Raw genomic sequence first — 22644 nt, 5'->3', positions numbered from 1 at the left:
CAAGGTTCCGTGGCACTTATTTCTAATCATGGCTCCAACTACAGGGGTGTTGTGAGCACACCGGAGTCACTTATGTCAGGCACAGTGACATTAAAAACAAGAATGGCCTGGAAGTTTTACTACTTGAGACCTAGAGGTATTTAGAAAGGATTTTAATGCTTACACCTGCTATACCTAGGACACTGTGAAATACAGCTTTTTATGAGAGCCTGCAAAGAAATAAGGAATTCTTTAGTGTGTGTGTGTGTGTGTGTGTGTGTGTGTGTGTGTAAAACTCCCAGATACATGCCAGCATGCTGGCCTTTTTTATTTATTTTTTCCTTAAATGATTTATTTTGTATTTTGTGTGCATTGGTGTTCTGTCTGAGTGCATATCTGAGTAAGGTGGGCAGAGCCATTGGAACTGGAGCCGTAAGCACTGTGAGCCACCACGAGGGGACTGGTAACTGAACTTGGGTCCTCTGGAAGAGCGGCCAACTTTCAAGTGCTGAGCCATCTCTCCAGCCCCCAGCATGTGGCATTTTATGTGAGTTCTGGAGATCAAACTTTGTTGCACACCAAACACTTCATCAACTGAGCCATCTTTAGAATTCTACAGTATACAGTATATCAGACCTTTAGTCCTGCAGGAGTAGGGCCAGGCTCTCCCTATCAGTGCCCTGGGCTGACATCATGATTGTAGGTGGGCAGTGAAGCAACACCCAGCAGGAAATAAGACTCACTCACAGTCCTCACCTTAGGGGAAGAGTCTCTGGTCTTCAGCAGAACCTGGTAGTTGAGGGGTTTCCACATGGAGTCGTCTGCCATGGCCACAGAGAACTGTGCGATGCAGGGCACCAGGTGCTTTGTTACCCGTTCCTGAAACCTTTCTTCTCCTCCAAGCCTGTTTTCCAGCTGGGAACAGACACGTGGGCTGTCAGCAATAGATCACATTTTCCTTGTGCCTGAGCACATCCCTAGTGTGTGTCACCATCCAGGCTCAAAAAGTAAGTTCTCCCATGGCTAATCTTGTCTCTAAGGCCACCTTCTTCCCTCTGGAGCTCAAAGAGCTGCAAAAGCCCTGAGCATCAACCTCTCCCTCTGGAAGACCTGGGGTGGTGGCACTTCCCTGGGGGAGTAGGGGGTAGCCATGCTCAGCGAGGCTCCTTTGACAATAGTTAACATACCTTTTCAGTGGAGAAACTAATAGTGAGATCTTATTTCTGTCTGAAAAATTGCTAAGTAAAACAATGACCTCCACAATGAAGACAAGCCAAATCCACGAAAAACCCATTTTTGAGTAACATTTCCTTAAAGGATCCCTCTCCTTAAAAACACTGTATGACCAAGCCTTGCAAGCTATCATGCAGCATACACAAAACCTGCAAAGACCCGACCCAGGAGGCCTCAGCGACAGAAGGCCTTCCCGTGGGTTACCTGATCCACCAGGGGCATCAGCAAGGCTTCTGCTCTCTCTTTACTCATGAAATTCTGGGTGTCGAAAAGGAAGATCTTATACAAGCAGTTCAAGATAAACTGCAGCAACAAGCAGCACTTTTCAGGGTCACGCTCGGAGTCAAAGAAGGCTTCATCTGTACGCAAGAAATACAAATGCAAAACTCTAAGTCCTAAGTCCGGGTGCTTAGAGACACTGTCACAATCACAAGCAGGAGACTGTGGGATGACCTAGAAGAACAATGGTCTCCAGAGGCGGGGCTCTCCTTTAGAGCTAAGACTGTGACACTTCAGTTGGGCAAGTTCAGTCACTTCAGCTGATTATTAGCAGAGGGTAGACCAATCCAAACCTGGGGATGGGCCCACGACCTTACTTATATCGAGGAAGCACTCTACCAGCATTTACTATTATACAGCTACTGCCAATAATGAGTAATAATGCCCACTTTATCCTTTCTCCTGTGTTGACTATTTGTTTTAACATAATAGAAAATATGGCAACGTAAAAGTTTACCGTCCTTAGACCAAGGATGATGCAAGCCTTTTCTGAGCTCTAGGTCTTGTGCTAACTGCCTGCGTCACACACATGAACAAGGGAGCCTTGGCCCAAGGAGCTACCGACCTGTTTTGGAGATGTTTACTTGGTTCAAGGTGTCGGCAAAAGGTTTCACCAAGTGCCCAGCAAACAGAGTGAAGAGACCTTTCAGCTTGTCAGCAATGCAGTCAGCCAGGTTGTAAAAGGTCAGCAGCCTGTCCTTTGGGGCATCCTCTGTCTTGGCCCAATCAAACAGCTACAACCATGAGAGAGCAGTGAGATCATCTACGCACACTGCCAGTGCCAGTGAGCAAGACCTGCAGGCAAGAAAGGCTCACCTTGAAGAAGAGAGGCCTGAATGTGACCTCAGAAAGCTTCACCACCATGGCCACTAGACAGTCAATGATACAACTTTCTGTTTTCCCAACTTCCTCTAGATCTTCCTGAAAACAAAGGAACTAATTAGACTGGACAAACACTACACTGTAAATTTTTATCTGGCTCTGGCTGATAGGGAATGACAGCTTCAGGGAGTGGGAGGGGACCAGTTCACCTCTGAGTGCTGGGCCCGGAAGTCCAGGGCTTCCAGGAAAAAGGTGGTCAGCTGAGACTGGTGAGACAAGAGCTCCTCCTTCTTCATCACCCCAATGTGCTCTTGCAAGATGCTCATAAATGGGCCCATGTGATTCTGCCATGAATACAGCAGAGAATGTTTGCTTTGTCTTAGAGCTCAGGGCATCCTCACGGAAAGTGAACACTGAACATTTCAGTGCCACCTTCCCTCTCCAGTGTCCAACAGTCAGCACTCACCTTCCAGTTCTTCTGGATCTGCTTCAAAGTCTTGCTAATGGCGGGCAGTAGGACTCGAGCTGAGAGCCCAGTGGCCATGGTCTTTTTAAGAGCTGTCAGGCGGATGTTGGCCTGTGAGGCAGAACCCATTTCACTAGTGATTTTCTCTAGGTGAATCACCTGCAGGAAATGAGAAACAGTGACTGAGGGCACTGGACCACGCTGGCAACCACACTCACAGAAAGGCTTGGTGAAGGCACGCAGCCAGCTAATGCCAGAGCAGAGAATTCTTGTAAAGCAAACTGACTATCTGCAGATAAAGCTGAGTAGACAATTCCCCTAACTAGAAGCCGATGAAGGAGGTGAGTGTCAAGTGCAGAAGTACAAAAGCCTCTCAGCCTCACGGCTTTCCTACAACTCCGGTTCTTGCTCAGCAAAGGCAGCGAGGAAGACTCCATCAGCCTCACCCCCTTCTAAGCCGCGACGTGGAGCGCTTGCTGCAGACAGTGAATGTCAAGGCTCAGCTCCACGTGGCAAGCAGTCCCAACCAGAACTCTAGTGGCCTGGCCAAGGAGGGCTGACTTCCCAGTTAATGCCGCTCACCTGGGAATGAAGGAGCCCACTACAGTTACAGAAGCTTTCCCATCAAAACCACAGGCACACTCATTTCCAAATAACAGTGGGCAACTCTTCCTGCCCATCCTCAAAGACCTAAGGTAAATAAAAGCTGTACATCACACAGCTGAAACATGGAGTCACCCTATTTTGCCTGTTGGTTCCATGATGAAGCAGAAATGACAATGGAAGGAAAAAAAGACACATGTTCAACAAATAGACACCTCTGTTTGGAAATAATAATCACGCAATGAATTATGCAAAGAAACAAGCAATGAGTAAAGAAAGCCAGTAAGAAGACTGAACGAGTAAAACCGTTTCCCTTGCCACCCTGGGTAGCAAGTCATAATTAACCAAATCCCACCTGCGTCAGAAGACCTTCCAGGTAGGGGCTGATGAAGTGTGGGAGAGTCTCAACAACTTTGTGCAGGGCGGCCAGGGCACTGAGCAGGCAGACCTCACTGTGGACCAATTCACTGGTGCTCTTCGTGGCTGTCAGCAGCGAGGGCATCAGACTGGCAAGAAGGAATGAGTACATTTGAGCAGCTTCAAGTCAAACACAAACACTAAAATTTCACAGCCATCTGTGTTTGTACAACGCCCACAGTGTGCAGAGTACTGCCTGTACACTTTCTATCACTCCAGCCAAGAAAGCCTCGGTGCCGACAGTGCTGACACATATTAACTATGAAAAAGAATATTCTTCTATGGCTGAACATGTGCTAGGTGTCAGGTTTGTGTACAAAGCACAACAAGGCCTATAAAGAGAAAAATGGGGCCTGGGTAGGATATGCTCCTGTATTTCAGATGACAGGACTTTAAGATAAGTAACTTGCTACAGCTGCACAGCAGGCTATGATCGGAGCCTGCAGGAGAATCAGGAGCATCCAGCTTCCTTCTACCAATGCCAAGGCTGCTTCTGGCCATGCTTCCGCTCCTGCCTAAGCACAGAGACTCTGTAAAGGAAGAGCATCGCCAGGCAATGTCTGAAGGTCACGGGAATGGTGCATTTTCCAGAGCAAAGAAAAGATCAATTCCTTCACAACCCTATTTTCATTTACTTTCTGTTCAAGAAATCGAAAGCCCTGAAGGCATCCATCCCCCTTTCTGTTGTAGGGCACCTGGGTAGATGGGGGATGGCCAGCGCTTCCAGAGTGGACGTCACCTCTGCTATGCACAGCAGGGCGCTTCCTAGGACATTTTTCTCCTCCTTTTTCTCTGGTGCTATCAGCTTTACTGCAGTGCTGAGAACTGGTATGAAAGGCTCTCGGTTCTGTGCCCCGAAGTTCTTGCACAGGAGTTTCAGGGTGTACAGCGCTGTCTGTCTGTTAATTGCCTGTTCATCTTCTGCCTCCTTTTTCTTATGTTGCACAATGGCCAGAAGGACTGGAACCAGTTTGAGAAAGCGGAGAACCTGAAGAAACGGAAGCCAAAACAACCAGTAATCAGAGCTACAAGAAGAGCTGCTTTCCTTTCCCATCTCCCCTTCTTGGGTCTGAGTCCTGCTACACAACCACATTCAAGCAACTGTTCTTCTCCAGACCCCAGGGTGGAGAAGTTAGCTAGGGTCTTGAACATGTTAAACAAGTAGCCCTCCACAGAGCTCCATCTCCAGACCTTTTTATTCTTGATTTGAGACAGGGTCTCACTAACCTGTCCAGATTGATCTTGAACTTACATCCTAGACAGGGCATGAACTTGAGATCCTCTTGTCTTGGTCTCCTAAGTGCCACTACATCACCTACCTTTCTTACTGCTAAGCATACACATATACTGTCTGACCATCTTCTAATCCACATACAGTGTCCCAGTAAGAAAAGATCAAAATATGCTTCAGCAAAGGGCTGCGTGGTGACAGCAAGCGAAAGCGCATTAGGGATTCCATCCTCAGACCTTCCTTAGCACACCGACAGCATGAGAACCAACAGCCAGACTCTCTCTCTCTCTCACTCTCGTTCTCTCTCTCATATCACACACAGTATGCCAACCCAGATAGTAAGAGCCTTCCATTTTAGACGGTGTGCAAGATAAGCAGAGGAAGCCATGCAGATTTGCAGTCGGTCCTCACGCACTCACTCACCATTTTCTTCTTCCAGAATGTGTTGTGCTGGAGCTTGTTATTCAAAAGATCCAGAGCTTTCCTCCGAACAGATGGCAGGGGGTTGCCCAGCAGCCCTCTAATCACAGAGATGAATGTTTCTGTGGGCAGCAAGGCATTGACCTACAGAGAAGGGAACATTTAACACAAAAGGAAAAGGAGAACTCAACTCTGTAAGACAGACTTATTATTTTGACAGTGGCCCAGGCTAGTCTGACATTCAGATTTGAGCACTGGGACTGCAGGCATGTCCCACAAGTCACCGTGGCCAGCTCAGACTCTTACTTCTCATAAACCCTGAGGTGCCAGACATTTTCATACATGATCTCTCACATAATTCTACAACAGCTCTCAGGCAGTTATTACTAATCACAAATAAAACCAAAACCACAACACTAAAAGGAAATAAACTACTCCAGGCCATGTCCTAACCCCAAGGCCAAGCATGTATCTATTACTTCTAGTTGGCCTTTTTATATTGTCCCGCTTCATGAAACAGAACATTGAATCTACATGATCAATTAGTAAGTTCATCACACTTACTGAGGCACAGGTTCTCTTCATTGGTATGGAAACACTTATTTTCCAGACCAGTTTGTTTTTAGATATTAAGAGAATTGAACAAGGGCTGAAGAGATAGTTCAGCAGTTAAGAGCACTGATTCCCCTTCTGGAGGCCCTGAGTTCAAATCCCAGCAACAACATGGTGGCTCACAACTATCCGTGATGAGATCTGACACCCTCTTCTGGTGTGTGTGAAGACAGCTACAGTGTACTTACATATAATAAATAAATAAATCTTTAAAAAAAAGAGAGACTTGTTATTACTAAGTGTATTGTTACAGTGCAAGTTTGAGTTAAATGATCGTACACTGGCATAAAAAGCGGTAACAAACACGGTAATTAAGGAGAGGAGCAAAAGCCTAGAAAGCCTACCTTATCCAGCATGTCGTAAGCTTTGCTGAGCAGAGCTCGCCAAAACTTCCCCGTTAGTTTGTCTGCATTCTTTTCCATGGACTGCGCTACTGTGTTAATATAGCCGAGAACTGTTTCTAGCAAACTAGGAGAGACACATTCACAAAGGCAACTTAGTAAATTATCTCAGACTTACTTCAGAAGTTACAGGAGGGGAAGGAGGGGAGTGATCGACACTGGTTATCCTCTGCTTGGAAAACCAGCCCACAGTATTCACACTGCCTTGAAGCAAAGTATTCAGAGCAAAGACACAACAAACCTGACAGAGTTGGGAGACAAAAATGTCTGCAGCAAGAATGACTAGGCTCGGGTGCAGAGCGGCAGTGAACGTGGCCAGACTCTTACATCCGTTCTCCAATTCCTTTGCAAGTTGGAATTATTCCCAAGTAGTTAAAAAAAGACTAACCATACCTCTGCTCAAGTCCGCGTAGGCTCTGAGGACCACCGCTTTCAACAACCTAGGAATGACAGAAGCCCATGAGAACAGACAGATGCCGCTGCTCAAGTCACTTGACATGGTTAAGAGGGCAAACTACTACTACACACCCGAAACTCTTCTGCCATTACAGTTTAATTAGATTCAGAGCTCCCTCACTGGCTGCAACCATGTAATTGGGTTTGTAGAATGCATTCAGCATGGCAACATTCAGAAAAACATCGATGCTTCTTTTATAAAAAGCCTGACCCTGTGAGCGCATACAGAGTATTAAGCAAGCAATATGAAAACAGGTATGTTCAATCGTGTAATTGCTTCCTGGTTCTTCCTGTGTCTCAAACCACCAAAGAAAGCTTGAACCTGCCATTAAGTTTCTAAATAGCATATACATCCGATTTTTGAGACCAGGATATGGAAACCTATCTTATTCTAGTTCTTTCAGTCCAGTTATACATATTGTTCCTCTGCAGATATATTTAATCACTTTCCTTTATTGCTAGATAATTAATTTATGTCCATTTTTTTCTACACATAGATTGAACACAACTTCTTACCTAAAATGCTTGAGATGAAACCTATTTCAATTTCGGATTTTTTATTTTTAATTGAAAATTTGCAAATAATGATAGTGAGGATGGGACACATGTATAAACATGGCATTACCTTATAGCATGAGTAATTTCATGCCATGTTTCTCACATGCTTCTGTTTTGATCGTGACCTGATACATGAGGTCAGGTGTGCTATTTTCCACTTATAATGTCAACGGAGTAGTTTGGAATAGTTTTAGTAGTCTGGTATTTTGAAGCGTTTCTGCCAGGCTGAGGTTAGGGATGTTCTCCTCCACTGATAAAGCTCAAGGACATCTTTGTACGTCTCTTAAGCATCTGGGCAAGCCTCATCACCTCTGACCAGTGCGCACACACACTAGCGTCCCACTCAGTCTGCTTCCTGCTTTGCTCACAGGGCATTGGAGTTCTATCGAGTGAGTACCAACCATTTGTGATTTTTCTTCATCAAAATGCTATTCTTTGCTAGTGTGGGGATGGAAACTGATGATCTCACTCATGAGATGCAGTGATCTACGCCCGCAGCTTTCCTTTTGCTTGTTTATGGTGCTGTTTTGCTGACTCGAAGTTTGAAAGAAAAATCATTTCTCCTTTGATCACAACACTGTTCTCCTGAATTTTCTTGTAAAAAGCTCTAGGTGTTGCTTTTCACATCAAAGTTTTTACTCTACCTAAATTATGTGATTTCTTTCTTTTTTTTTTTTTTCCTTTCTTTTTGTCTTTTTTTTTTTGGTGTTTTCGAGACAGGGTTTCTCTTTGTAGCTCTGGCTGTCCTGGAACTCACTCTGTAGACCAGGCTGGCCTCGAACTCAGAAATCCGCCTAAATCCACCTGCCTCTGCCTCCCAAGTGCTGAGATTAAAGGCACCTGGCTTGTTAGGTGTACTTTCTTTGTGGCTTTGTAAACCATCTGCCACTTTCCCTCCCTACTCCCTTCCTTCCTTCCTTCCTCCCTCCCTCCCTCCCTCTACCTAGGTGTGCTCTCAGTCCAGCGGTCAGTCACACTGACGTGTCTGATCACTCTTTCTCTACCATTTGGATTAACCCTCAGTATGTCAACATCATTTTTAAAGAAGTTAACTGGGGAAGTGTACTAAACTTTTATGTTAATCTAGAATCTTTGAACAGCTGAAGCTTTTTCTAAAAAAAAAAAAAAATCAATTTACTTACTGTGTGTGTGTGTGTGTGTGTGCGTATACATGTGCATGCATGCTCTTGTGCGTGCTACAGTGCACGTGTGGAGGTCAGAGGACAGCTTGCAGGAATGGGTTCTCTATTTCCAATATTTAGGTTCCCAGGATCAAACTCAAGTCATCAGGCTTGGCAGGACAGGTATGCCCGCTGATTCATCGAGCCAGCCCACCAGTGTGTCTTCATACACATGAAGACGGTCTGCTTTGTCAAGTATTCTTTTGTGCCTTTTAAAGAATTAGTGGAGCAGTATGGCACACACCATCCCAGAACTTGATAGGCAGAAGCAGGTGGATCTCTGAGTTCCAGGACAGCCAGGGCTACACAGAGAAACCCTGTCTTGAGGAGAAACTCCTGGAAATTCTATTATAATATTCTTGGCAAAGTTTCATTAGGCTGAATTTTCAACACCTCATTTATGTTGTATTGCTTATGAAGACTTTTTCCCTAAAAGAGTAGTAACATTAAAAAAAAAAAAAAAAAAAAGCCGGGCGGTGGTGGCGCACGCCTTTAATCCCAGCACTTGGAAGGCAGAGGCAGGCGGATTTCTGAGTTCGTGGCCAGCCTGGTCTACAGAGTGAGTTCCAGGACAGCCAGGGCTACACAGAGAAACTCTGTCTCGAAAACAACAAAAACAAAACCAACATTTTCTAATGGTAAAGTAGCTGGCACACTGAGGTAACCCTCCCGCGCCATCTCTATCAGGAAGCTGCGGAGCTAATAGCTAGGGCTAGGAGATTGCTGATCCTCTTTTTTCCTGATTCTCACTTTCTTTGCTTGTACAGAAGTGGTGACAGAAGGCACTCTGCTCCTGACTTCTGGAGAGATGCCCCACACTTCGTCCTTGATATAAACAATAGCTTCCTAAGAGAGCTTCATCAGGTGGTTGTACTGTTCACAATCGTCCCTCAGAGCCAGCTGACTTACCCACTCGTCTGGCAGACACTGGACTGTTAGCAGTCTGGGGCTGCCATCAACAATGCTGCCCTTTATTTGCTTGGAAATGACTGGGGCACACTCACCTACTTCCACTGGGTCTATGTGTCTAAGAATGACATTACTGGATCTCAACAGTCTGCATGGTAAAGCACACTGTTTTTCACTATTTTCCAAGGCATGCCTCACATTTTCACAAGACATTGGACAAGCTATTTTTTTTTTTTGTGAGTCTAAGATACTGCTTTTTAGCAAAAACAAGATCAGTTTTTATCATAAATATGCTTAAAGAACACATTACCTTTTTGAGGAAATGATTGGAAGCCAAGAGTTGGGCCATGAAGGACACTGACAAATACTTAAAATGCCGAAGCTGCTTGCTTGTGTGAGTGTCCACCTTAAAGACTGCTAACATTTCATCTTGCACTTCACTCTTAGTAGATACTGTCTTGGAGGTGGCTTCTGAAACACAGCAACCAAACAGGTAACTTTATCCATCTCCAAGAGTCCTGTGCAAGTGCAGCATGGTGAGCAGGCCCACCTCAGAGAGCTGGGTGGGCTGGACCAGACTTCCCTCAGCCACAGCAGTGAGCGAGAGCAGAGTGTCTCACGGAAGCAGCCGCCAAAGGCCTGAGAAGAGTGAGTCAGAGGAGAAGATACAACAGCATGGGAAAGTGGAGACAATCAGACATTCTAGATCTGGATTGAGATCCTGAGGGCTGGAGCCCAGAGGCTGAAGGAGGACATTTCTCAAAGCACGCAAAATGCTTATCTTAAGCTGGGGATGTCTGCTTCAGAACTTTAAACTTTAGATTTAGCTAATAGAGTTAGCGTTAGAGGTACAGTGGTCAGAGGTCTCTGGTGAACTTAGCATCCACAACTCATCTGCGGATGCGCTAGGGTTCCAAGGACTGCCTCGTTCCCATCTGCCCTGCCGCTGCTCTCGGTTAGATGGCAGCCCAGACCTGACTGGCACTTACCTTCCTTTTCCTCTGGCAGCTTCTCTAGGTACTGCAGGATATGCATCAAGCTCCGGACCTGATGCTGCACACTGAATTCACAACAGACTGAAATCCAGAACTCAGTATCTGCCTCTAAAATAGCATCCTGTTTGGAAAGGAAGGAAAGGTGACAACACTGCCTGACTAGTCCGACAGTGAGCAGAGATTAGGGACATGCCCACAATACATTCTGCAGCAGTGAGTGACATCCCCTGTAGCTGTCAGCAGATGAGAAAGCTAGGAGTTCCTTCAATAACAGAGATTCAAAGACCCATGCACATGAGCTGTGGCTCTTCCCGTCACATAGTGCCTCCACGGGCAGCTTGCAGAGACCATGTTTCAATGCCCCTCTCTACTGGGCTTACAACAGAACCATCAGTGCGGCTCCAGATCCATTTCTCAGAAAAAGTCAAGGCTCTTAGAAGATGCTTTGTTGCTAGAGATGTTCTGGGTTGCTAGGCAGTGGGGGCACACGCTTTTAATCCCAGAAATCAGGAGGCAGTGGCAGGTGGATCTCTGTGGAGACCAGCCAAGTCTACAGAGTGAGTTCCAGGACAGTCAAGGATACACAGAAAAATCCTGTCTTGAAAAACAAGCAAACAACAAAAGATGTTCTTTGTCTACACATTCTGAAACTTAAAAAACAAAAAAAAAACAAAAAAAAAACTACAAAACCAAAAAACAACACCAAGAAACAATCTTGAGAAAGCTTCTGGATGAGCACTGTCAAGCACACACTAAGCAATGCCGAGTCCCACCTGTAAGCTAACCAGTATCACAAACCCACTCCTCACCATCCCACCTGGATATATATTCTGACCTTTTCTCCATAAGCAGCCACCAGCACTGTTTTTGTGACGTATTGTTCAAAAAGCAATACGAGGAGAATCCACAGGAATTTTTCTGCACCTAGCGTGTTGACAAGCTGAACCAGGATGGGCAGGCGCCTGTGCTCTGGCACATGTGGAAGTGCATCCACAAATACACCGATGATTTTCACGACTATCTCTTCAACATTTCTAGTGACTTCTACAGAGTCTCCATTATCAGACTGCAAAACATCAGACAGGAACTTGAGAAGGCCCAAATGACCTTCAAGACCAGCTTTCAGAGGGATTAGGTCTCTTAGTAACAACTCAGTGATGCCCTCCCTCTGTTGGTTCAAATCCTGTTTCTTATGATTTTTTCTGGCTGTTCTAGACCACGTAGATGTTTCCTTACTCTCAACTCTCTAGCATTTACTTATTCATTTGGCATATAATGTGTGTATATACACACAGAAACGTACATCAGGCACTCGCCCTACAGCTGCCAATGTACTGAACACAAGAAGCACCAATCTAACATCAAGTATTAAAAGGAAACAGTGTGAATCTATGTTATCCTCAGCACAGTTAAAAGCATGGCAAACGATATTCACAAGTGTATGTGTGGATAACAGATGTGCTTGAAGCTACTTTTTACATCCTGCATTTGTTTTCACCTGGTAAAGACAAGATAAGTCCTGGCTCTCGGACCATGCTTAGAAAACTTATGTTAGCTTGCATGCTATTGTGCTATAAAAGTTCCTTTCTCTTTTTTTCTTTATTGTATTCTCAATCTAAAAGCTTCATCATCAAGTTATAAAACAGTCAATTCACTCATCACTGCGAGGTCAAGACACTTCTCAGTCTACACTACTACAGTTCAGTGAAACCAGATTTAACATATTTAGTGACAGTACCAGAATATGTGGTTAATTTGTAAGCCCATTTGCTGGCTTCACCACTGTAAAGTTCTGGACAAAGAGGAACCCAAGTGCTTCCAAACTGGCATTTACATAAAAATTGTACAAATTAGAAATGGAAACAACGATGGAGGCACGCAGGGCTTACCTGAATAAGGGCTGGAATGACCATTTTCACTGTCTTGCTAATAACTTGAAAACTATAAGCATCATCTAGACGCATGACATTGGCTCCCATGAATGTAAAAATAGACATGATATTGTGAAGAACTTTATCCTGAAATAAAGTAGTTATCATCATTTTTCTCTTTCAAATAACAAAGAGTTATTTAAAAATCAATAAAAAATTAGAACTTTCATCAAGAACAGGCAAAGGGCTGGGACCAGGGCTATAGTCCAACAGCAGAGCGTCCGCTCAGCATGCACAAGCCTTACGGCTAATGACAAGACACCACACCCTCTGCACCCACTACAGTGGCTAGGAGTTCTATTACTGGACGGATGTCACTCCCATAAGGTAAAGGTAAATGATAATCAATTTTTTTTGATAATCATTTTTTTGTGTCTTGTTGTTTAATATCTTCTGGGGATTGGCAAGCTAGTCTTCCTGGGGAGTTACAGGGTATCACATAATGTATGAAGAGCTAGCTGATCACACATTGTCCAGCTGAAGCTTCATCACATTCCAGTGAGAAAAGTTACTTATTATTTTTACTCTATTAACTGAAGCTGCTTCTTCTTTCTTTCCAACACTGGGAATCACACTAGGTCTTACATTTGCCAGGCAAAAGCTCTACCATTGAGTCCCAACCCTCTGCCTAATGACTTTAAATCAGTACACACCAACACAGTACTTAAGAGACCTGAAACAGCCACCCAAGTCTTACATCTTTCACTTACCGGAAATATTCCAGCAACAGTACCCAAAAGTAGCAGGGCATGGTGGTGAGTCTGCGGCATCTCTGAGAGGCGGATGCACTGCACTATCAGCTCCACGTTGAACTTCTCCTCATCCACAATATCTACAGGGAAGGGAAAGGAGAAAGTCTGAGTGGCTGACACACTCATGTGCAAGGCAGGTCGTTTACGGTTGTCCCATTTACCAAGCACATACCTTTAGGTATTCTGCCACCGTCTGGGGAGAGTTTTTGGCAGATATTGAGCAAACAACTCAGAATTAACTGCTTAGTGTACTCCATGTTCCCCTGCTCTGATGACAAAGGCTCTAAACACCTTTAGGAGCCCCAGAAGAGAAATGATTGGGAATTTAGAAGCGAATACAGTCATATAAAGAAAATACTATTAAGCTATTATTAAGATGTCTAACTTCTGTTCTTCAAATAGCCAAGTACATTCAATGATTTCTTTCCACAAATTATGTACTTCCCACTCACCTACCTGCAATCTTCTAACAATGTGGAGAATCACTGTATTTTTCTAATGACAACAGACTCAATGTCTCAATGTCAAACTCTAAAGCTATTTTCTAATAATTTACAACTAAAATATAGCAGGTGTTACACAGCATCCTTAAAATACAAGTGACAGTGGCTATGATATGGCACTGGAAATTAAGAAGGAAAGCAGGTAGATCAACAAGGTCAACTATTATACAATCTGTAATGGGTTACTGAATGCAATCTTCGGTATTTCAACTACAGTACTTTAACTTCCTTTATTAGACATGATCTGAACAAGAAAAGTATACCCAAAAGACAATTATAAATCAACATGGGCAAATTTGTATCACCCTATCGCCTCTAAGACCAAATCCAAGTGCTATTACCTTGACAGCAAGTTAAAGAGAGTTGGAATCAGTATCTGAGGGCATTTGAGCTTCTTTTTGTGCTGCAACAATTCCAGGATGAGGGTGACTCTTTGCCAGTAAGGGCCCTCCACTTCTTGGACAGATTCTACATCTTGTGACTTTCTGGGAAACAGAGAAGACAAAAGTTGACAATGCAAACACTATTACACCCGTTTATGCAAACACTAGTGATTACCTAGAAACCACAACTGTAGCCTGAGCTTGAGGAACAAGACCAGACCCTTGGTATGTTCCAAGTTCTTACTTCTGCTGCATTTTCTGCCTTCGCGTTTGCTGAATTGTGCCCAATGATTTAGCTTTATCTCGTGGCTCCAGTTCTATTCTGATTTGTTCAGCATTGACAGAAATCTGAAATATTGAAATAATGGCTAGTGATGTTATCCTCGGGAACAAGATTACAGCAAAGGTTGTAATGTAATTATAAACTATCAACATTAAAGCAAAGCAAGAGTTAGGTGGGAGTGACATACACCTTTTATCTCAGCCTCGGGAGGCAGAGGCAGGTGGCCAGCCTGGTCTACACTTTGAGTTTCAGGACAGCCAGGAGTCCACAGAGGAAACCCATCGATCGACAGACTGATTGATAGATAAGCATAGCTGCAATAAACATGATTGCACGGGTCAGTGAAAGCATTTATGTCATTATGCCACTTGAAGCCTGCCCAATCCCCAAATACAAATACTACAAATGACGTCTATGCATTAGTTAGGATGTTCTATGGTATTTACTTGCTGTCACTACGTACAGAATATATATGTACGATATCAATTACACTTGCTTTACAATCAAGGCCAGCTTTTCTTTAGCTGATATGGCGTCTTCATTGGTTTGTCTGGTTTGGATTTAAGATTCAGTATGCAGCACAGGCTGCCCTTGAACTTGTGATCCTCCTGCCTCACCTTCCAAGCGGTGGAATTAAGGTGTGCATCAGCCTATGGCTTATAAAAATTTCATGTGCACACTAGTCTACTGTTTACTGAGATGGAAAGAAATTAATTTAGAATAACATGCTCCTTTTTACAATCTCTTAAATGTCTTACGAAATTATCATATTAAAGACTGTCATGTGAAAGAAATGTTTCTTTTGGGCTGGATCTCAATTTAACAGAATTAAATTATCACTGTATTTAAAGTCTGTTAAAATATTATCTACCATGGTTTTAATTATCTCTATTTCCTTACAAATAAAAATAAAAGAAGAGTTTGCCCTATAAAAAGGTACAAACTCTTCAACTAAAGCTAGAACGACATACTGGGTCTGCAGCTGTCCTGCCCTCTCCCTATCTGATGTTACTTTAGAAAAAAAAGCAGGAGGAATAAGGGTTCCAGCCAAAGCCAACACCAACTCGCCAACTTTAGCTTGAAGGCTCACTCTAGCTGAACCTTCTTGCTAGCACACACTTGCTTCTAGGGGACCCTGGGTCTGTGTTATAGGCTTCTACTTCTGAGTATGGTAGGGTACTACTTCTATAAAACAGCATCTCACAATTCCATTCACCCTGCAGTGTGGAAAAGCTCCTGGCTGCACATGCCAAAGCAGAGACATCCTCACCAACTGGGAAAGAGTAACAGATTATTCAGATATGGGCTAGAATCAAGAAATCTCTTTTTTTCAAAAAGTTTTGAAACTACCAGTAAATATTTGGATTTAACTCAAAAAAAAAAAAAAAAAAAAAAAAAGAAGAGGCTGGGCAGTGGTGGGGCACATCTTTAATCCCAGCACTTGTGAAGCAGAGGAGGGAGGATTTCTGAATTTGAGGCCAGCCTGGTCTACAGAGTGAGTTCCAGGGTAGCCAGGGCTATACAGAGAAACCCTGTCTCAAAACAAACAAACAAACAAACAAACAAACAAACAAACAAAAAACAAAACCAAAAAAACAAAAAAAAGGAAAAAAAAGAAAAAAACACCTGTAAAATATATTTGTGAGACATTCATTAAAATACAACTACGGACTGAGTAGTAAATGACATCAAGGAATTACTATCTTTTTTTTCAGGTACGTTGTAGTTATGATAGACAATGGTCATCTGAAAAAGGTGAAAAGATAAAAAGTGCACAGGGATGGAAATTAAATGTTTTAGACTTGCTTTAGAACATTTCCTTCTGCAAAGAAAAAGAGGATAAAAAGCTGTTAAAGACTGAGAGCTAACTCCGGATCCTAGATTCTTCATCATCATTTAAGTTATTGTGTATGGGTGTTGTCCTGTATATACATCTGTGTGCCACCTACACACCTGGTGTCTGTGCAGCAGGAAGAGGGTGTCAGATGCCCTGGAACTAGTTACAGATCCTTGTGAGCAGCAGTGTGGGCGCTGGGAACCACACCCAGGCCTCCTCTGGAAGAGTAACAAGTACTCTCAGCTGCAGAAGCCATCTCTGCATTGCATTGCTCTTATTGTCACACACATACTGTGTCTGTTGTGTGTACACACATGAGTGTGTGTGTGTGTGTGTGTGTAACACAGACAGCACAAGTCTTCCTTGACTGTTCTTCACCTTACTGAGGCAGGGTCTCTTTCCTAAACCCAAAGCTCAACTACACAGCTAGTCTAACTAACCAGCTTGATTTAAAGATCCTGTTTTTGTCTTCTAAGTACTAGAGCTACGGGTGGACTGCCATCCACACCCAGAATTTATATAGGATACAAACTGCACTATTCACACTTGCATGGCAATCCCTTTATCCCCCCCACCAACATACTCTAGTTCAAGTTCAAGAAATGGAATATTTCTCCAGTGACCGCTAGGTTTCAATGTACATCAAACATAACAAGCAGAGCTCTAACTACATCTTCTACATCACATATCTATTACGGTCATCTTGCTCAACATCAAGCCCCTCACAATTCCCCAATCCTTTCATGAAACAGGGAGGTGCACCTAATATGAGTAAGATCCAAAACAAAACAACTGTATGTGTGTGTAACTCACTGAAAATATGCACTTCAAACACACACCCACACCCACCAACACACACCACACACACACATACACCCCCATACAAATACACACAAATACACACACACACACCCCGACTGGGGAGTGGCTTTGCTGCACTTCCAGTTTGTCTTGCTTCTTGCACATGGATGGAACTATGGCCTCTCACCTCTGGCTGAGCTTCAGCCGCCTGCTACCATACTTCCTCACCAATATGGACTCTTGCTTTGGAGTCATTTGTGCTGTTTTTAATCTTGCTCAAAGAAGCTTCCTATACAGTGGGTAGTGGCTATTACAAACTCTTAACCATTCAAAATACAGAGAAAAAGTGACTGTGAATGTTTATCTATACAGACCTGCTCCATACCAAACCAAGACCAGGGAACACTGTGGTAGAGCGGGCAGACATAACTGAAGACCAGAAAGATGGAGAAGAATGCTGGGGTTATATGCACAATATTGTGCTTGCTAACATGTTTAGCACGAATACAGAAGGGGCTCCTGAGGCTTCACTCCTGGCTGAGGAGCAGTGACAGCAAATGGCTTCTGAGAGAAGGGTGTCACTGGCAAGTTGCCTATGCCCCGGGTGTATGACCCCACACACATCCACACATGAGCAGCAGTCGGACTTAGTGGACTGTTTCTTTTTGAAAAGAGGATTTGAAGCTGGAAAGGAGATATACTGGCAGGGGATAGAGGGGGAGGTAAGAGAAGTACTTGGATACGATTAAGATGCATTGTATAATCTATGAAAAATTTAAAAAATAAATTTAAAAATGAAAAAAATTGGTGAAGACAAAAGATTTGTGTTTTGAACCTCTCTAGTACATAATTTTCTATGAGCCTTGTTAATAGTGAAATCTGACCCCAAAGGAACACTGTAAAACATGGGCCATATACTTTGTCAACTGGAAAGACTAAACATGTACAAATGACAAAGTTTGCAACTTACCCCTTTAAAAACACTGCCAACCGTCTGAACACAATGTGAGTTTTTGCAGTTCACTAACAAGTCAAACAACACACACAGAAGCTTCTGCTGAACCTTTCCATCTGATACAGCTGCAAAAAATGGCTTTGTAATCTAGGATCAGAAAAACCCAGGAGTCAGAAAACAAACTTCACCTAACTTTCCCTATCTTATAACTGTGCTTCATTTTTCCACTTAAAATTCAATGCTTAAAAAAAGGGAGAGGGTATTTCTTACTATCGTGTGCTGTAATGCATGCACATGCACAGGAGAGGGCGTGTCTTACTATCATGTGCTGTAATGCATGCGCATGCACAGGTGGAGCTAAGAAAGGAACTTTAGGGAACCCGTTTCCACTGTGGGTTCTGGGGACTCACTCAAGTTGTCAAGATTGCATGACAAGCATCGTAGTCTACGTAGCCCTCTCCAGCTTTTAAATGCAATTCTTTCTAATGGCCTGCATGCACCTTTTGCACAGTAGGTAAAATATACCTGTGCCTTTAAAAGCAGGTTCAACCTACTAATAACTTACAAAGGTCTTCATGCTCGATTAAGCTTGGGTTTCTAAAGGAAGCCACTGACCTTTTCGAGAGCAGTTATCTGAACGGTTGGCATTCCTGGGTGAAGCTCCTTTGTGGTGTGCATAGCTTTTATAAACAGGTCTAGACTCTTTGGGTCACTTTGTAAAAGCGAAGCTGAATATTCATTGTATTTTCCCAGAGTAAGATGCAAAACAATGGCCTCATCCTTCAGGACAGCTGTGGGCTCCTTCTCCACCTTCTCTAGGAGTTGTTCTACCATCGGCAGCAGCTGGGCAAGCACCATCTAAAGGCAGAGAAAGGTTGTTAGACTCGTGCTCTGCTCAGGTATGCTCACTGACAGTTCTCTAAAGGACACTGATTGGGAGGATAGAAAATATGACCTAAATAAAAGATGAGTAGATCAACAGTTTAGCATTTGCTAAAGCACTGCATTCCCCTCAACCACCATTTCCAGTTTGATATGACTAATATGAATTCAAATTATATGAAGGTCATATTATATTAACATAAAGTCAAGGCTTCAGTTATTAAGCCACAGGTCAGCAAATCATGGCTTGCCTAACAAAGTCAGTAATGTCCTATCTTTTTAAACTTTCACTGACAACAGCCCTAATTATGTGTTTGCATACCCTCTGTGGCTGCTTTCTTAAATGTGGCAGATCTGAAAAGCTGCAAAGAAAGATGGTCCACAGAGCCAAGAGTTGTTTCTTGATATCTACAGAGTACTGCCTCAGCCGGGCGGTGGTGGCGCACGCCTGTAATCCCAGCACTCTGGGAGGCAGAGGCAGGCGGATTTCTGAGTTTGAGGCCAGCCTGGTCTACAGAGTGAGTTCCAGGACAGCCAGGGCTATACAGAGAAACCCTGTCTCGAAAAAACCAAAATCCAAAAAAAAAAAAAAAAAAAAAACCAGAGTACTGCCTCTAACTCACTCCTTAAACAAAACCCTGTATTCTCAAGCTCCTTATCGAACGCGGCATAATGTGAGCATATAATCTAGCACAGCTTTCCAAAACTTAGCTCTAAGTTACTTACAATAATAATGCTGTGTTTCTTAGGAAACAAGAACAAGAAAAATACCCTGCCTGTTTACTATAAACATAATTTTTCTCCCAAACATTTCCGATTTGAGCCTGCTTGACCCAAAAGAAAGGAACGTCACAGACAGGAGTATGGACCATACTCACTCCTTATACAAGAAGCTTTGTCAACTTGAAAATGTCCCCAGTGACAACTCAGGGCTGATAACTGATAATAATTGATTATATAATCAATTAATTTATATTCCATTGAACCCACTTTAATTCTTTGAATACTTGTGGTCAGTCAAGAGCAATGAGAAACATGGGCATTCGAGGCAGCGTGAAGACGGGACTTAAACTCTGCTGGTCAAAGCAGACACTTCCTTCAGATCATAGACTTCCTAGAGACATAATGCAGCCTGTGATTTTTCCCTCCAGAAAAATACACAAAGCATTTTATAAGTAAGGAAAAAAGTTCCAATTTCAGAGACTACAAACGTTGTTTCTTTGTAGAAGATTTCTCCTTGGAAAATGGACACAAGTCAAAACCTATCTCGAGTAAAGCTGATGCGAGATAACACGGAATTTTAAAGAGGAATGAACATTTATGATATGTGTGTTCTGCATCCTGCATCTATCTTCCTTTCCTCTGTAATTCTCCCCCTGGGAGCACTTGGTTGCTTCCTCATACGTGACAGCCACTCCTCAGGTCATACAACCCACTGCATTCTGTGAAAATCACTCCTACCTCACTGTTCACATCTCGAAATACTTTCATCAAGTCTTTTGCAATGTAAGATGGGCAGCCATACACAGTGTGAAGAAGGCTTCTCAGGGTTTCAGACAACTTCTGATGTGATTTCTGTTTCTCTTCATTCTGTAGTTCACCAAATAGTGTAGCCAGATCCTAGGATACCAAAAAGAAAGAAAATTGTATTAAGAATGAAAAAAACCTTTCAGACTAAATATTCGAATTATGGAAGACTGTTTTCCAAATGACATGACATTTCTTACACCTTTTTAATTTCTCTTCAACAAAGTCCCAACTGGAAAGAATATCAGTATCCAAAAGCTAGCTCACCATTAAAGGTTCAACATTACTCTCTCACGGAAGAAAAGGACAGCAGAATTGAAACACAGTCTATGACCTTTTTTAAAAAAAAAAATAAAAGGATCAAAAGCCTGTAATTGCTGATGCAAAGTTTTAAATTAGTGGATTAGTCTCCCACAGTCCTTACAAGACACAGGGAAAGAAAACTGTTCCTGTTTCACAGGCCCTCACACCTCAACCTTCTTTGACAGTAGTGTCTACCTGAGCCACATAGGTAGCATCCGAAGTGATCTCTTCTGCTTTAGGAACGAGGTGGTCTATCACCAGCTGAAAGTTGGAGGGCACTCCGCTGAGGGCCTGGAGACACTGAACAGCAGCTCTGCGGACTTCTTTGATAGGGCTTCCCAGATTGAGGAGCAGAGACATCACCACTAAAACCAAAGGGGAAAGAATGTGCCAGGGAGCAACACTTCAACAGTGTCAAATGTACAGTGATAGGTTTCCTTCTAGGGCTGGGGCACAGCTCAGGTGCACAGCAGGCATCTCCACCCTGGCCATCACACACGCACAGAAGGTTCCCTCTCAGACTCCCTCTTCTGAAGAGTATTCACTGCCTAATTACTTCAGAAAAATTTGGGTCATGTTTCATCAAATCATACAAATGAGCCCAGAAAATCTATGGTCACATGTGCCACCAGAACTGGCTCTTTGTCTTAATTTTTAAATTATATTTTTAATAAATAAATAAAAACAAGGATATTTTCTGTATCTATATGTAGTGAGGGTACAATCATCAATGACTGAGTGCAGAGGTCTGAGAACAACTTTGAGGGGTAAGTTTTCTCTTTTCACTATGTGGGGCCTGGGATTAAGTTTAAGTGATAAGGTTTGGTGGCAAGTGCCTTTACCCCTGTCACCATCTCCGCTACAGAATTAACTATTTTAATAAATTCTGTTATCTCTATACAAGCAAGTGCAGGATTATATGCTACACTTCCTCGCAGAGTAAGATGTCTACATTAGTTGAGAAGTCAAGTGTGAGCTGCCGTACCTGGAGAAGCAGTAGATGCCAGCTGCTGTTTATCCTGTGCACTCTGAGAAGCAAGCATCGCAGAGCCGATGTAAAGAGCCTGCGTCTGCAGCTGTGACTTCACAGTGCAGTTCAGTGGGTTTGAAAGGCTAGAACCGTAGGTCCACAGAACACAAAAGAACTTGAACAACTGAAGAGTATCCTGTAGATGTACCTAATCAAAAGAAAGCAAAACAAAGTGAAGTCTAGTTCTTCCTCATATATGCTGTCCCTAGATCTTTTCACTACTGGACAGTGACCACACAGGAGTGATTTGAAGAATCACGTCTTCATATTTGGAACTCCGACATGTTAGGGAGCATGTCACTGAAGAACGGCATTCAAGAAGCCTCACTACAACTTTGAAAATATTGAACAAAAACAACAGATGCGTTAACTAAAGGTCAAGACGAGCGTGCGACCTGGGAAGCATCACTAAAAGCCCTCCAAGGACTGACAATGGCCACAATGCTGAAAGCCACAGAGAGGGTGAGTGACAAGGACACTGCTTGCAGCGTGGAGGCAATGAAGCCCACAGAAGTTCCGTGAGTGAGTCTTCATCTCAGCCAGTTTACTCATCTATAAATGGCATTTAAATGTTCACTGCTGCACAATGTACTTTATTATTAAACTTTAGCAATAAAATAACGCACGCTGTCTACAGCAGAAACGCCTGTGAGGGTGAGCCAAGTACCTGCATTATCAGCCTCATCAGAACCCTGAAATGCATGGCGTCAGACACCTCCAGCAGCGTTTCAAAGACCGCAATGAGCAGGTGCAGGTAGTGCCTGCTGTCTCCATCCAGCTGTTCGGGATCCCAGCACGTGGCACCTGAGGGACATGGTGCATGGTGACAGAGAGAAGCACTGACAGTGCGAAATGAGCATGCTGGGGAAATGTCCTTCACGCCAAGGCGAGCCTT

At 43.4% G+C, this 22644-nt stretch overlaps 1 protein-coding gene across 2 annotated transcripts in view; it reads right to left on the bottom strand.

Annotated features, from left to right (window-relative positions):
* Positions 1–22644, bottom strand: part of Heatr1 (HEAT repeat containing 1) — a 41726-nt gene that overhangs the window by 2398 nt on the left and 16684 nt on the right. For both annotated transcript variants that reach the window (XM_052157361.1, XM_052157360.1), the window contains exons 19-43: positions 22417–22553; positions 21705–21897; positions 20915–21084; positions 20351–20509; positions 18623–18865; positions 18023–18154; positions 14376–14479; positions 14090–14233; positions 13418–13536; positions 13204–13325; positions 12452–12580; positions 11398–11628; positions 10557–10683; positions 9878–10038; positions 6857–6903; positions 6407–6530; positions 5454–5594; positions 4495–4787; positions 3738–3888; positions 2780–2938; positions 2523–2657; positions 2308–2412; positions 2057–2225; positions 1417–1571; positions 736–894 (exon numbers count right to left, since the gene is read on the bottom strand). In XM_052157361.1, coding sequence (XP_052013321.1) covers positions 736–894; positions 1417–1571; positions 2057–2225; positions 2308–2412; positions 2523–2657; positions 2780–2938; positions 3738–3888; positions 4495–4787; positions 5454–5594; positions 6407–6530; positions 6857–6903; positions 9878–10038; positions 10557–10683; positions 11398–11628; positions 12452–12580; positions 13204–13325; positions 13418–13536; positions 14090–14233; positions 14376–14479; positions 18023–18154; positions 18623–18865; positions 20351–20509; positions 20915–21084; positions 21705–21897; positions 22417–22553 — 3809 coding nt within the window. The remainder of the gene's footprint in view (positions 1–735; positions 895–1416; positions 1572–2056; positions 2226–2307; positions 2413–2522; positions 2658–2779; positions 2939–3737; positions 3889–4494; positions 4788–5453; positions 5595–6406; positions 6531–6856; positions 6904–9877; positions 10039–10556; positions 10684–11397; positions 11629–12451; positions 12581–13203; positions 13326–13417; positions 13537–14089; positions 14234–14375; positions 14480–18022; positions 18155–18622; positions 18866–20350; positions 20510–20914; positions 21085–21704; positions 21898–22416; positions 22554–22644) is intronic.

This window comes from Apodemus sylvaticus, chromosome 14 (assembly GCF_947179515.1).
Source record: "Apodemus sylvaticus chromosome 14, mApoSyl1.1, whole genome shotgun sequence".
In the NCBI taxonomy this organism is placed as follows: Eukaryota; Metazoa; Chordata; class Mammalia; order Rodentia; family Muridae; genus Apodemus; species Apodemus sylvaticus.
The sequence above is the reverse complement of the archived record's forward strand: the minus strand, read 5'-3'. Positions and strand labels throughout refer to the sequence as shown.